Source organism: Charadrius vociferus, unplaced genomic scaffold (genome assembly GCF_000708025.1).
Source record: "Charadrius vociferus isolate BGI_N301 unplaced genomic scaffold, ASM70802v2 scaffold174, whole genome shotgun sequence".
NCBI classification, from domain to species: Eukaryota; Metazoa; Chordata; class Aves; order Charadriiformes; family Charadriidae; genus Charadrius; species Charadrius vociferus.
The window spans coordinates 920,012-936,369 of record NW_009648441.1 but is presented as its reverse complement, the minus strand read 5'-3'; the positions used below and the strand labels follow the sequence as shown (position 1 = coordinate 936,369).

Genomic DNA, 16,358 nt, shown 5'->3' with positions numbered 1-16,358 from the left:
GTTTTTTCCAAACCAGGCTGAAATAATCCCATACGCAAGACCCGAGTAAACCAGTTACACTGAAGTCTGATTTTCACGCTGATGAACATGGATTGTAAATCTAGAAAGAAAAATTAAGCTACAAGCCATAGGCAATACAAATAGATTTGTGTCCGAAGTATAAATTTGGAACTTCACTCTTCAGTACTAGAGTTATGTTAACTGACCTGTGAGTTTTTCCAGAACATCAAATCCATGTTTCACAGCAATGATATCAAGAAAAGAGACTGTGCCATCTTCAAACCTAAAGAATGGAACAAATGAGCACAGTAAACAAATCGTGCAGCTATGGTACAGACTTTAAATCTATTTTGAGAGCTATTATTTTATATTCAGTGAATCTAACTCGCAGAGCAGGAACTCTTCCCTTAGGGATTCGTCTTCAAGTCTTATAGTGTCCTGTAAAGCCAAAACACACTCTTCAAAGCTAGAGGGTCATATGAAAAGTCACTTGCACAGAGAAAGTGATATTTTCCCCTGTGTGGGCTACTTGCGGGGTTTGGATTTCTAGAGTAAAGGGTAACAGTTATGTCTTATGACCACATATCATAAGGTCATAAGTTATCTTCTGACAGGGTCAGAAGATGTTGGGAACAGGTGAGGAGACCTTGTGTTTGCCCCACTCTGAAGTGATTCTATCTAGTACAGTTGAGTTAGAAGGCAAGAAGAGACCTTCCTTACCTGGAGCAAAGAGGAAGATCACCAACAAATCTCCCTCCACGTGCTCCTCCTGGAAATTACTAACAATTGACCTATAACAAGAGTTCTATACAAGGGTGGGGGAAAACGTGCATCCCATACCAAGATCTTTTAAAGGAAACACCAAACAAGCAAAAATGCCGGATATGATGAACTACTGCAGCCATTTCCACAGTTCAGAAGGAGAAGGTGAGGCTCCAAGGTGGGGATGTATAGGAGGTGGTGTCCAAGAGAATTTCAAGGGGGCAGAAGGAACACCATATCAGGCATCAAAATATGTTTTCTTTAGGTTTTGTGTGCACCACAGTCCACAAAGAGTTTTAAGGAGTGATCATTCAGCTTGCTTCACCACAAAGGGGAATGCAGAATAATGCTGACAACCAATGAAGTCAAAACTGCACACAACTCATTACCATGTAAGGCTGAACCTAAGGTGACAGCAAGTCTCTAAGAAGGAGGGATCTACCTCCAAAACTTTAACAGTTAATGCTGGAAATGAACCCACCAGCAACAACCCCAAATCTCATGGTTCCAGTTTAAAATTAAGCTCTGACCACAAAGATGAGAGCTTGAGAGCTTCCCAGGGACCTGGTGCTCTTGAATCTTTCTTAGAAGGCCTGATGATGTCCACATTGAAAAATGACTGGACAACATGGAGCACAACAGAGGCACTCTTGGGCAAAAATACTTTACATGCACACATAATAGACAAGAACATAACATAACAGACAAGAAAATAGGGAATTACTTTTTTGTTGTTGTTTGGATGTACCATTTTTCACAATGCATGTAAAAAGGTTTTGGTGCCGCAATTAAATATGTATTGTGAAAAGGCTCAAAGGTTAAAAGTGTCAGATTTCAAATACTTTTTGTTTTCATAAAATAAACATCAATAAAAAAGCACAATAGGTCTCACTTCTACAGTGATTTTTCTTATTTATCTTCCATTTCATTTTTCTATAGTTATCAAATAATTTAAACACTGCAAGTGACACTGTCAGGTGAAGGACATATAAAGCTTCCAAAAATATTTGGTAAAGTTCCACACAAAAGAATAATGCAGTATTGTGTATCTATGGTAATATGTTCAGCTGGGATGAAAGATGACAGATAAAGGCAGCAAATAATTATTAAACCAAGTGGTAAGAAAAAAACAGTGGACTGCTACAAGGATGAATGGCACAAAAAAGACCACTCATGCTCACATATTTCCACACAACATACGGCAAAGAATCCTTCTTAGGAATTTCTGAATCTTACCTACTAATAATTAATAGCAAAGTCTATTGCTCCTGAACTTCAGGGAAGAAACCTTCCTGGTTTTAAGTGATGAAATTTAAAATGGCCACTTGTGATCTGAAAGAGACCTAACACCAAGGCATATTTTCACAGAGACCTGTGGACCGGTATCTGGGGGAAGCAATACTCTATCCAAAAAGCCAGAAAAATTGGGGGAGGAAGATGAAGAAGAGATAAGGCAGAGGCTAACAGTGGTTTTGGAATCAAATGCAGAAAAACATTAAAACTTTGCACTGGCTGCAGGAAATGTCACAGTGGTCCCACACAGCTGCCAAGGAGAGATTACAGAAAGGATCCATGAGGCGGAATTGACCTGCGCTGCTCAGTTACTGGCAATGGCTAACAAAGCAAATAAAACACTGGGAACTAAAGACCAGAGCAGAGACACTGGCACTGAGCCCATCAAGATGACTGCTCAACCCTCAACAACCTTATCATCATCAGAATAGAAAAGCACTTGAAAGGGCAACAAAGGTGCCAGCCTAAATCTTCAAAGGCCTCCGAATCTCACCTACAGTAAAAGGGGAAGCAAAAATTGGATTTCTGTTCATTAGATGTGATTATTAACTAAGCAGACAACTGCAGTACATCCATTGCTAAGCAATAGAAGAGATGCATGAACCACATTACTTTTCTAAGATCTTAAAGATTTTCATGGAAATAGTCCAGAGCCTAGGAATCTCTTTCCGTTCAGAAAATAGAAAGTAAACATAATTGTGGGGTTTTGATCAAACATTATGCTCCAGAACAGCACAATCGTTGTGGCAGTATGTGGATCCTGCATTATTTTGTCAGACCTGCATTATTTATTCTTTCTGAATCACAAAAAAAAAAAAAAAAAAAAAAAAAAAAAAAAAAAAAAAAAAAAAAGGCCTGCTGGGAGTTCCATTGCAAGAACCAGAAACCATAAAAGAATTGAAAAGAATGCTAGAAGTATTTGCTCAAGCATATGGGCAAGTCTCTCTTTTTACAATGTAGATATGGACTATTCTGCAACATTCCTTTCCTGTATTTTGTACACTCATCTGGCCCTCCCCACTTCTACATTACCAACTTTGCATTTCTGATAAAGAAAGCACTAATATTTCATTATTCCTATAATATGGATATTTACACTACTTCCAGTGCACTTGACTCTCATGTATACTCTTCAGATTTACTGAACACCTGATGTGCAATTTCATGTAAAACTGCCATCTCCCCCATATTTCCAGCTAGTGAATTGATCATTTTGCTTTATCCCCAGAAAAAATTACGAATCAACTATAAATCCTAATATTCAGCAAATCTATAAATTCTGATATTTAGCAAATTAAGCCTTAAGTGCTATAGCAATTTTACTTTGTACTATGGCAAAACATGATGCTATGAAGAGCAGCTATTCCCCTCTTGGGACACAGAGAGCTCTCTCCCAGAATATATAACTGTATTTAGGATTGCAAGCAAACATACTCCTTGCATTGCAAAACGTTGACTTCAATAGCTACTTTTCTGTTTCATGCAACTGATGCTTCAAATATGTTGTTTCCCCACTCAATGGCAGTTCCAGTGCTAGAATAATCAGTTTAGGATGCAGTTCATTTGAATGCTGGTCTAGAAGCCATTTCCTGAAGTAATAAAGGTTTTGCAGCTGATGATGTATAAAGGGTACTTACAAAGCCTAATACTGCAGAATACCAACCCAAGAAACAACAAGCTTATCTCTCTTCTCTAGTTCTTATTATAATTGATCCCACTTAATCACATCTGGGATGAGCTCAGTTGCTTAGCTGATTGTGTTTGTGAAAAGCTGATAGCATTTCAAATCAACCTGCTACCTGGCAAACTGGTTAAATAGCTCGTGGCATAACAAAAAACAGAGCAGCCTGCCTGCATCTATCAAGGAGTTATGACGCTGATAAGCTGCTCTTTTTTTCCAAGTCACACAAGACCTCTCTTTCTAGAAGCAGCATTTTTTCCTTTGAGTCACAAGAGATAACTAGAGAGCGGTCCCACCTTTAGGATCTTCCTAGGGATGGAGATAGGCTAGTCTTTCCATGAATCCTTGTTCAATTGGTTCTTGTGACACTTCTCTGTTAGGCTTCTGCATACAAATGTTATTTTCTAAAGCCATTCTCCCATGCTTCAGGGCAATTGAAACAAGGAAGGAAACTGTGACAACTTGGGCTGTTTGAATTCATCCTCTCCTTAGCCAAATCACCTTTACATGGAAATATGATGACAAGAGCGATGGCCTGGACAGGTGTGATTGGAAATAAAGTGCTTAAGGGCTAAACAAACAACTCATGTTTAAAGAGGACTTATGAGTAAAATTTGGTGGAAGACAAAAATATTACCCTGGGGTTGGACAGCACTGACTTAAGTCAGGAGTCCAAAAGGGCCCTCAAGACCAATCAGCCAATACTAAGGTGGTAAAGTATCTTGCATAATGTACACTATTCTGTATATGGAAAGAATACAGAGCACAGCATTTACATATTTTGGGTGGGAGCACCTTCCTCTGGATTCTGGGAAGGCTGACTTGCTTAGCAAGCAGATGAGCGATTCAGCTGTTGTTTTCAATTCATTTACCCAGACAAAGCAAATCCAGACAGAGAGCCATGGCACATGTGCAATTTCTGCCCAAAATTCAGCCCAGAGGTTTGAAACTTTGATAAAAATCCCATCACAAGGTCAAAAATAATCCCGCTCATTTGAGAGCATTGCTGAGTCAGTGCAAAGTGCAACGAAGGAGCACACACGGGGGAACATCACCATCAGCCTGCTTTCACTCTCTTTTACACCAGGGTGATGACTCCATTTAGGTCAAATGAGCAGAAGTCATTCCTGAGTTTCTAAAGCAGGTAAAAGTGAAACCAAATCCACAGAGAAAGCATATTTCTTGAATAAGCTGCTTTTCTTTTCTTTTTTTTAAACACTCCTCAAGAGTGGAGCTGCCCTTTGAAGTGAGGTGTTACATGAGTTCCTTTCATCTTTTCAATTCATTTATTTTCATCTAATTAAAAAGTACAACAATAGAGAGAGGTTCTTGGTATGCATTTAAAAGTAGTTCATTCAGATCCTATTTTTCACCTCTTAGAGATATTCCGTATCATCTCCACATGAAACTGCCTTAATAAATTGAATTTTTACATTTTATACATTTACCTGTTTATTCTATATTGACATTTGCTGGAATTACATTAGCACCAAGGGTATATAGTGTCAAGCTTATGACTGTAGAACAGACTGTTTTCAGTCATATTCATGTTCTTAGGTTAGTAATTGCCATCTCTGATATTAGCGGGGGAATGGATCTTAATTGGTCTCACTGCTTTCCAACATCAAAACCGAATATTTGCAAAAGGAGCTTTATTTGTTTTGCTTTTCTTTAACTTGAAATACATCATTACCAGTCTACGAAACCTTTAGGGCCCTGTTCTGCTCTTTAGCGCATCTATCAGCTCCTCCTGAGACAAAGTTCTCAGGTACCTTTCTAGGGTGTTTGTGATTCTCCAGAGGACACACTCCCCTTGGTCTGGCTTTATCTCCCACAGATGATACTCTTAATTTTTAGCAATTTGCTAGTTGTCGATATTAGTCACTTTCTTAACTGGGTGAAACCATGGTCACATTAACACCACCAATTGAATTTTAAGGCAGCATCATGCACAATCAAGCAGTTATCTGTGGGCTTTTTTATCCTATACTAGTAAAACCTTTGCAACAGGATCTGATCCCCACACCACTAACCTCAGGTACACACTTCCTTTAGATTAAATCTGTCTCACACGGTGCGTGCCACTGAAGCACGTAAACAAAATTAGGAGATAGCCTGTTCTAACGGGCATGTATGCTAACATTAAACTACGCCTTTGTAATAATCCAACTTTTGCATAACTGCCTGCACAAGAGCATGCTACAGCAAGCCAGGAATTTAAATGCTAGGAGGGCAGTAATAAATTACAGACCTCTGAATAAGACACCTACTTTCACCACATCAGCAACTCCTTTTTACCTCTGTTAGTGGCACATTACATGTTCATCAGCGATGATTGTTTCTCACACAATGAAAGAAGAATGCTTATCCAATGCTCAAACAACTGCCACTTGTGGAGGAGAAAACCGAATTAATAATCAATAAATCAAAATAAAATTAGCTTTCTCATCCTAATCCCATTTTTACAATTAATAGTTTACAATATATTTTAAGAAAATATTTATACAAGAGCTTTGCCTATAAGCATTTAAATCACGCAACAATGAACAAGTTATACCTCAGGAATAACATACTCTCCCCACCAACCCATACATGAACCCTCCAAAGTCAAAGAACAATACAACTACTTTTTTTTTTCCTCTACCAGAAGGGCCGCTGGTCACAACAAAAGCCTGTACCACATTTGTCACTGGTCAAATGTTCTTTTCCAAATTCACAAAACAGGCAAATATAGTTTTTTTGCATTGACGGAGCAAAGGGGGAGAAACAAAATAATCTTTCTCTTTAAAATTCCATCACATAAAGGGATATTTCCTTGAGGCATACTAAATTTAAGTCTTCAGGAACATGAGGCCTGCTGGTTAACTGGCCTCAAAGAATAATACGTTCAACTATCAGCTAGTTAGCTTGCAATTTATAATCATTCATCTCAACTTGTAACTTATTAATGTCAACAAGAACTCCATTAAGGTGCAATTCAGTGTGAGCAAGTGTATTGCAAATGATTTCTGTATCTGTCTGAGTATTCAACATTTGATATGCATTATTCTCCCATTATTAAATATCAATAATCCAAATGTTCACACCTCTGCTTCCCATGGGAAGGTAATATCCAGATATAACCCCCGAGTAATAGTTAAAGTGAGCAATTTGCAAGGTGTATTTGCATAAACTGTTCACTGATCAGTTATGAGTAATGAATCATTAATAAAAATTCAAAGCCCTTTATTTCATTTTTTCCTTAGGAGGAAAGAAAGGATGAAAGACATTCTGGAGATAAATTTTTCATAGGCAATAATCTGACCAGCTGTAATCATCTGTCCATGTTCAGTATAAACAGATTTGTTTATTTCCTCATGAAGATTGAGACGCAATCTTTCATGTTTAAACAGGTCCATTTGGGGATAAAGAATAACTTACTGCTAAAGACAAATCAATTTAAAATTTGGCAGACAAGAAGGCTCCACTTGAACATGAATTTATTCTTAAAAATCCACACATAAAAATAGTGCTGTCTAACCATGTGTGCCAGTGAGGCAGACCCAGATCAATGACCTCGGAAAACATTAGCAGTCACTTATCCTCAGATAATAGAGAAAAATGCCTATGATTGCTTTCCAGTGGGTGGGCTCCATTCTACAGAGAGGTCTGTGCCTTAAAGCAAGGGTTACTGCAATGCATAAGCCTTATTTCCACTGCAGATAAGAGTGAAAGCAACTTCTGAGCACTTCATTTCCTTAGTTGGGGGTGTGAAAAGAATTCTCTCATCCCATCCAGAAAGCTTTTTTCTCTAGCAATAAAAATTCTTTCCGTACCTAATTTTCAGAGGCAATGTATACCCAAGATTAGCAGAATCCATTGGAAGCTGTGAATGCAAACAGGTTCTTCACTATTAAGTCTGTCATGTTAAACCATTCTGCATTGAGCCACCTTTTGAGGCAGATTTGCTCTTCCTTCACGCCAACCTGAAAACTAACTTACAGTATTTCAAATGTTGCTACTCGCAGTAAGACAGAGGCTTATGTGCTCATGATAGTGATACCACAAAAAAGAAGAAGGAGGTAGGGAAGTTATGGTTCTCAACAGAAATGAATATTTTTGCTGGAAAGCAGGAAGTAAAAAAAAAAAAAAAAAAAAGAGAGACTTTTCATCTTCCTCCAGCACCGCCTATTCTATTATTTTTCTAGCTAAAATGAAATACCAAGAAAGTTCCCATCTATACTTTTCTGATGCAGCTACAAAGCAATCTAAGCCAAAACTGATAAGGACAGAAGTGCTTCTTGCAAATTTTGCCTTCAATGTGGCTCACGACTGCCCAGAATCTTCCCAGATGCGGTCTTCCTAAATTACAGTGAACCTTCAGGTCCAGATCTTCTGCCGCTGGTAACCAGGGAATTGTTGAAGGCATCACAGGCCAGCTGGACTCTGAACCACACGTCCACACGGCAGCTGTCTTCATGGGAAACTGCACTTCGTAGCATCTTTCCACTCGTCACTCACTCAGACGAAGTACAACCAAGAAATCACCTTTTTTTTTTAATGAATTGGAATGAGTATTAAGTGGATGTCACAAGCCTTCGTGCGTGCACTGTATATTTAATAACTGTCAGCAAGAATATACTGTTATCAGTGTTTGTTGTCTATTACTTCTGATAGGAGTGTGCACATGTGTGGAACTGCTCGTAGTTGGTGGCAGATGTCAACTACAAGTAGTAACAAGTAAGTACTAAGCACCTAAATTCAGTTTAATGTATGATATATGTAGTAACAACATCCTGTGTATCCAGAAGGCTGGCAGCTTGATAGGACTGGCATTATTAAATTACTGCTATAAACCAACTAAGGTTCAGAATAAGGTCTGATTAGCTAGTTTGCATGTTGAGACCTTTGTGATAACAGTAAAATCATCCAAGCAGAATAAGAAGAGACAAATACAAGGAAAACTTCAGCTAATAAGGCATTCCAAGGTATACATGCAACCTTTTTAGCTCTAGGGCTGCAGCCAACTGAGACTTTCACGAGGAAAAAAGCATATTCTTTCTGCCCCACTCGCATGCTTGAAAAAAAATATTACACAGTAAGATATGCTACACTAAAGCAGGTGCATTCTGGCAATCAACTGTTTTACTGCAAAACCTACCAAGCTATCTTTCCACTTTGGGACCTCAGAACTATGATAATATGCAGACCTCTTCCAATGTGGGGTTTTTTTTTTCATTTTTCAGCATTGTTATGATGCTTACTAAGACGTCACACTACCCTATGAAGTCAGCTGGTAGCATCTCACTCATAAGATGAGGACAAGAAAGTTGAAGAAGTGACTTTTTTTTCCCCAAGACACTGACTGATTTACCAAGCTTGGTCTGGATATTGGGAGTTACCAAATTTCCAGAAAACTGAACTCACAACACTGATACTGAATTAACAAGTACTCCTAATTTCTCACTGTTTTAAGTAGTCTGTAGCTTATACTGCAGGAAGCCAAGAACCCTTTCCATGCAATTGCCTCTCCTTTTTGACACGAGGGCAGTGATGGAGACCCCAGGAATATCATGTGCTCATGTTATAAACAAAGGTAGGTGCTTCAGCTTTCACAGGTGTTCTGGACCTGCATTGACCAGGTGAGTAACCGAAGGAAGTTCTGGAGGTCTTCCAGTCATCTGAGTCCAGGAGAAAGGATCATCTCAACTAATGATTCCTTCAAAGACTCAAGAAAATTCTGGCATGTTGCCTGGCGTTGCTGATGCTTGAAGTAGGAAGTACAGAGAGAAGACTCCTATCCCTTGCTTTGACAGAAAAGAGCATAAGCCAGGTAGATGAGGAGACAGCAAGAAAAAGAAACAGCAGAGGGTTAGAAGTTTGTGCATCAATAGAGAAATAAAAAGCTTAATATTCATAGAAGCATTTGTTTTGTAAGTAATATCATCCCAGCTATCAACCAAGTAGAAGACAGGATAATGAGTGTGTGAAAAAAGCAGAGATGTTTATAAGCTAAGACGATGTATGTGGGCTACAAAATGGAGGGATTAGAGGCTCTGTAGGACACAACATTAGTATGTGGCAGAAAAATAATCACAAATAGAAAAGATACGCTAAAGAAAACAAAAATATTAGAGAGATGGTGGTGAAGAAAACAGACCTGTTTTGAATTGAAATCTTGTTGGTGAGATGTTCAAAACATCTAGCTGCTGAGATTCTGCTAAAGGCTATATAGATATGCAGGAAAACACATTTTTGCACAACAGATACTTTTCTATCACTGTCACAGAAATAAATACTACCTTAAATTTCCTACAAGCAAACCCAAGATAACAGACATGGTTGAGTTCAATTATTGCATAACATCAGAGCCAAAACAAACAAAAAAAAACCCACTACTACAAATAATGATCTGAAAAATGGCTTTTACAAACAGTTATACAATACCTGATGGAAGACTTTGACTGACAAAACCCTGGTCAGAGGAATTACAAGTTTACATGGCACACAGAGACAGACAACCTCAAATGAGGTTTTCAATCACATCGTGGAAAAATGAGATATTAATGAAATTACTTGGTTATGAAAACTGAACTGAAGTCATCAGATACTTGGATACAGAGGAGACCTAAAATTACTTGAAGTTGAGGTTCAAAAATGCATGGAATTTGCATCCCAAAAGAATGAAAAAAGAGAGAAAATGAACTTTTAGAGAAAGCCTCCAGAAACAAACTGCACTAAAAAAAAAACCTCTGAAGAGAGATTTTAGGAATGCTTATAAAAGCTGACATGAAATCAGAAAAAGTGCTGCTCAGCGAAGGAAGCTACCATTGCAAAGACAGAAAGCACAGGGATAAAGTGAGAATTCTCAAGAGACAAGCCCTGACAAAGCAAATTAAATTGAACAGCAAACTATTCTTTATATAAAATCAAAGGAAAATACAAATAATGTATAATAACGCACATAATATACAAGGAAAGAAGAAATATGAATAATATTTATAAAAAATAAATAAAAACAAAAGCAACAGGCAATGATTGTTATTCAATAACCAAAGAGCTGGAAGAGGAAAAAGGGCCTGAAAACTAAATGAGTACTTGGCTTCAGATTTTAACAAGGCCTCTGATGAAAAACATAGGTCAGGACAGGGTGACTCATGGCTGAAAGTGTGTGGAAAGCGTGAAAACTGAAGTTACTGCAACTGGTGTGGAAACTCACTTCAAAGTTTTTAATGTACTTGAACACAGGCAGACAGACAAACTACATCCCAGAACAGTAAGAAATTGGCATGAAAAAACTCCCAAGTGCAATAACACAGAACAGTAAACAAATTTGTCAAATCAGGAATGGAAAACAGAAAACACAATATTTCTACTGAAGAAAGGGAAACAGCGATCTGAGCAATAACACATCTGTTAGCCTGACCTCAGTGTTAAGTACGCCCTGAAAACAAGTTCTGAATGAAAGGACAATTAAATGAGTAAACAAAAGCATGTTCAAATTCACCATGGATTGTGCCAATGGAAAATCAAGCCCAGAGAGGCTGCCATTTTAAGAGCTCACTATTTTTCTAGGCAAAGGAAATGCAGAACTAATTTAGCTGGATTTCAGTAAAACATTACCTCTATTGCCATATAAGAAGCTATTACAGAAGAAGGACTATTAGAAGAGTGCTACAGTAGGCTAAGAAATTGTGCTGAAGGGGAACTATTAAGCTAGGAGAAGGTTACCTGTTTACTTCCTCAAGCACTGGTTTTGAGACAACTATCTCTTTTAGTAGTCTCAGTAATGATCCTGGCATGAAAGGCAGGAATGTGAACATAAAACAGGCTGCTGAAGTGAAATTTGGAGATTGTCAATGCAGAAGATGGGGCTGTATATTGAGCATGGTAAGAAGCAGACAATGTTGAAAACCTAAAACCAGAAACAAGATGAAATGTATAATTTGCTATAATGTATAAGTACATCATCATGCATAAACCTTATTATGCAGTTAGGGATTACTGACATTAACTTCTGCCATGAACTGGAGAAGTGTCATCTGAAACATGATTTATTGGTTGATCAGATCAGTTATTAGCCATCAGCATGACAGACAAGAAAACATGCTAGGACTTACACACAGAATAATATTAGCACCATTAATAAAGGTCTGATAAGTTTTTCCGTGTCATACTGTCTATGATGATCAGAGAAAAGGAAAGCCCATCAAAAAATTCTTCAGTTCACTTAGTATGGAAATTCAAAGCTAAATAGAATTGCTCTTGGTAGTTCTAGAGATGAAGAGGTGAGTAATAACCATGGAAGAAAAAGAGCTGTTTAAGCTACAGGCCAAAATGCAGATATGTGACCAAACTGACCACAAGATAAGGCTATGAATGTTATTTACATAGGCTTCAATAAAGCTTTCAATATTGTTCCCCTCAGCATTCTCATGAAAACAATGGCTACCCAAGACTTGGAGAGGTGTACGCTCTGCTGGATCAAACAGTGGCTGGATGGCCAGGCCCAAAAAGTCATGGTGAATGGTGGTAAATCCAGCTGGTGGCCAGTCACAAGTGGTGTTCCACAGGGCTCAGTACTGGGGCTGCTTCTGTTTAATTTCTTTATTAATGATCTCAATGAGGACATTGAGAGCACCTTCAGTAAGTTTGCAGATGACACCAAGTCAGGTGGGAGTGTTGATCTGCTTGAGGGTAGGAGGTCTCTACAGAGGGATCTGGATAGACTGGATCAATGGGCCGAGGCCAATAGTGTGAGATTCAACAAGGCCAAGTGCTGAGTCCTGCACTTGGGCCACAACAAGCCCATGCAACGCTACAGGCTTGGGAGGAGAGGCTGGAAAGCTGCCTGGTGGAAAAGGACCTGGGGGTGTTGACTGACAGCTGCCTGAGCATGAGCCAGCAGTGTGCCTTGGTGGCCAAGAAGGACACCGGCATCCTGGCCTGCATCAGGAATAGTGTAGCCAGCAGGGCTAGAGAGGTGATCATCCCCCTGTACTTGGCACTGGCGAGGCTGCACCTCGAGTACTGTGTTCAATTTTGGGCACCGCAGTATAAGAAGGACATTGAGGTGCTGGAGAGGGTCCAGAGAAGTGCAACGAAGATGGTGAAGGGTCTTCAGAATAAGTCTTACAAGGAACAGCTGAGGGACCTGGGGTTGTTTAGTCTGAAGGAAAGGAGGCTGAGGGGAGACCTTATTGTTCTCCTGAAAGAAGGTTATAGAGAGGTGGGTGTTGGTCTCTTCTCATTATTTACAACCAATAGGACAAGAGGAAATGGCGTCACGTTGCACCAGGGGAGGTTTAGATTAGACATTGGGAAAAACTTCTACAGTGAAAGGGTTATCAAAGACTGGAACAGGCAGCCCAGGGAAGTGGTTGAATCACCATCCTTGGACGTATTTAAAAGCCATCTAGATGTGGTGCTCAGGGGCATGGTTTAGAAGTGGGCCCAGTAGAGTTAGATAACGGTTGGACTTAATGATCTTAAAGGTCTTTTCTAACCATAAGGATTTTATGATTCTATGATAATACCGACTGAAAATTAGAAGTCTTTTGTCCATCTGAGATATAAGACTGTAGAACAATTTCCCAACAGGTGTAGCAGGAACAAACCAAAACCAACATGCCCTCCCTCCCTTGTGCCAAAGGTCTCCCTGTCATTCTGCATACAGGCTCAATATAAAGAAGGGATTATACAGTGTGGGTGTCTTTGACAGAAAATAGAAAATTGGCTGCCAGACTCTCGAATTTCCCTGTACAAAGGAAAATAGTTTGCATTAACAGACTGGGAGCTCCCCAACAGCACAAAGTTCCCCACTGGAAAACAAATATGGATTTGGACGGAAAAGGTGCATGGACTTGCAATTCATAAATATCATATATACTTTTTAGGGAAATACAGGAAGCACAGTAGTATGAAGCCTGAAATACCACTCATCATATATTTTGATGGTCAGAGGAATCCAAGATTTTAAATTTAGTTCAATACTAGTCTTCTATGTCAGAGAGGAGAAATCTGGGTTTTCAAACTACAGTCTCACATGTGACCTTAAAATGACACAACCAGTAGGTCACGGCAAAGTTTTGCATTCAAAACAATTATTCACATAATAAATTCCAAATATATTTCAGATATTTTAATCTCTTAATATATGTAGAAAACCCCATATAAAACCTAATAAGACTTGTCAGGCCATTCAGTATTTTGATATAACAGCCATGCTTTTGGAAGACTTCTTTCCTCCACCCTCCCTTCACCATATATGTTAATGTTTGCTTTACTGGATATAATTACTGAAAAAAAATCCAGTTGAGATTAGATTTCAGTTATAATTAATGATGAATGTGTCAAAGCATTATGATGTTGTTTATCACACTGCTTGCAATGTAATTTAGTGCAATAATACTAAGACTTGCTATGTGACAGTTATTTAGCATTTAAGTCTTCTTAAGATGCTCTGCAGAGTATCCTGAATGTTAACTATGGGAAGATTATTTTATACAAAAGCAGCTTCAGGCAAAATGTAGCGACAAGTTGCGAGAGCCCAGAAAAAGCTCTTAAGTCTTATGTCATCTACAAGCTGAAATATAATAATTAAATAATCTAGACATGCTGTAAAACTAATGAGAAATCCAAAGGATAAAATTAAAAATTGACATTAATAGGGCAGTTTCACCATATGAGGAAAAAAAACAGTCTTTGTTCTTTCTGATACAATTTCTGAAAAGATATCTTCCTTTTTAATGTGTACATACACACAAAAGATTGAAACCTAAGATCCTGGTGGGAAAAAAACTTTGGATGCCATAGACAGATAGCTCAGGGTATTTTAAGGTCTTAGCTGTCCTGGTTTGGTTTTTTGGTTGGTTTTTTTTTTCCTTCTCTTTGCAGCCACTAAATTAATTTTGTTTTCACCTCAGATATAGTTCTAAAGAATTTTCTACTCTCAGGGGGACCCTGTTGAGTATTCACTTGTACGCTTGTGAATCCTGTTGCTGGCGTGAATCCTGTTGCTGGCCTTAGGCCTTCTTCTGTAACGAATGTGCTAGTTTGCCCTGAGGAGCTGTGTCCCAGCACAGCACAGAGGTGCACGCGGTGACCTCAGATCTGAAAGGAAATTGATAGTTTTACATGTGTTGCCCATGTTGACTGAACGAAGATAACTGATTGCTGCATGTCTGTACCAGGAATGTATCAGGCATGGAGGGAAACAACAAATAAAATGTTCATTATTTTTGTAATTAGTGTGGTTAGAATGAAAAAGTTTTCATGGTCTAGGTCTAGATGCAAGGTCTGGTTTAAGAGAAATTGTATAAGGATATAGAAAATCAGTTCATTTGGGGATATTGTTTTCAAGTTGTGACATGCTGAAAACTCATATTTAAAGTTCAAACTGCACAATGGAATTTGTTTATTTTACTGTTATTTCTCCCTATACAATATCATTCTGTGCACATATTACATGGCATATACAGTTAACTAACGTCTTGTAATTCCATCCTCCTAAACTAAAATATACTTCAGGGACTTGATTCTAGTATCGGATTAAAAAGCACAGTTCTCCACAAGTTCTTCTGAAAACAAACCAAATACTAAAAGTGCTTACAGCTCAACTGAGACATAAAATACACATAATCTTTCATCAAGTTTGGCACTCTCGTAGAAACAAGTCTAAACCATCGTCACTTTAGTATAAACCTATAAATAAATATTACTTACATGTTGTTATGTCTGAACTGCAAGAAAACCCTATCTGCAATTTCTTTTTATTTGTAACCTATTAAAATAATTGATCATCTGTGTTCATAACGAGCATATTCTCTAGATTTTAGGGTGTCTAGCAAACTAGCTCTTTTTAAGGTATTTTGTGTCTAATATTGTATATTTTTTGAAGAAGGGATATACCTGATAATACACTGTCAAGAACATTTTGCCTGATGCAGTTTAGCATTTACTAAAGTTTTCAAAGTTACACTTTTTATTGGAATTCAGTTCTGCAGATACCAAGTTTAATAGAACTTGACTAATGTTTTTGTTCAATTAGCTATCATATTATCTATTAAAATTCTGGTGTTCAAACTCGCTGGAGCCATTTCAAAGGCTCCTTTGAGAAAAACAGAATACATTAGTGAGGTAAGTGGAAGATTTTCGAGAGGTACAACATCTGATATTGGCACATTCATCATCACAAAAAGCTTGGAAAATTTTAAGCTATGCAAAAAGAATCAGCATTTTTTACCACCTTCTGTCACCGTAATAACAAATGCAAATAATGGAATGGACGGAAGATAATACTGATTGTCCACAGAGATGGATATTTATTAGCTAGAGAGATTCTGGCAAAATTTGACTCTCAAGAAGCATTTGGCCCCAGGTCTGGAGAATTTAGCTACTAATGTAAAGGTGAGATTTACAATTGTTCTAATGACACCCTGCTAGCAGCAGCAAGCTCTATAGGTGAATTTATCAAGGACTGTAATCAGAATTTGTGATTCTTTCTCCCTCACCTCCCCCCCTATGCTAGCAGGTAGATGTCACCAAGTAGAGTGTTTGTGAAGGTAGGCTGAGAAAGTGCACTGTGCTACTTGCTTCTGGTTATAGCACACTTGTCTGCAGAGGGAGATGGTGCCTGAGGGGT

The 16,358-nt window shown here is 38.4% G+C and overlaps 1 protein-coding gene across 1 annotated transcript in view; it reads right to left on the bottom strand.

Annotated features, from left to right (window-relative positions):
* The window catches only part of MOCOS (molybdenum cofactor sulfurase), a 201,295-nt gene that overhangs the window by 98,659 nt on the left and 86,278 nt on the right, over positions 1-16,358 (bottom strand). The window contains exon 5 of the mRNA XM_009885451.1: positions 207-283. Within this exon, the coding sequence (XP_009883753.1) occupies positions 207-283 (77 nt within the window). The remainder of the gene's footprint in view (positions 1-206; positions 284-16,358) is intronic.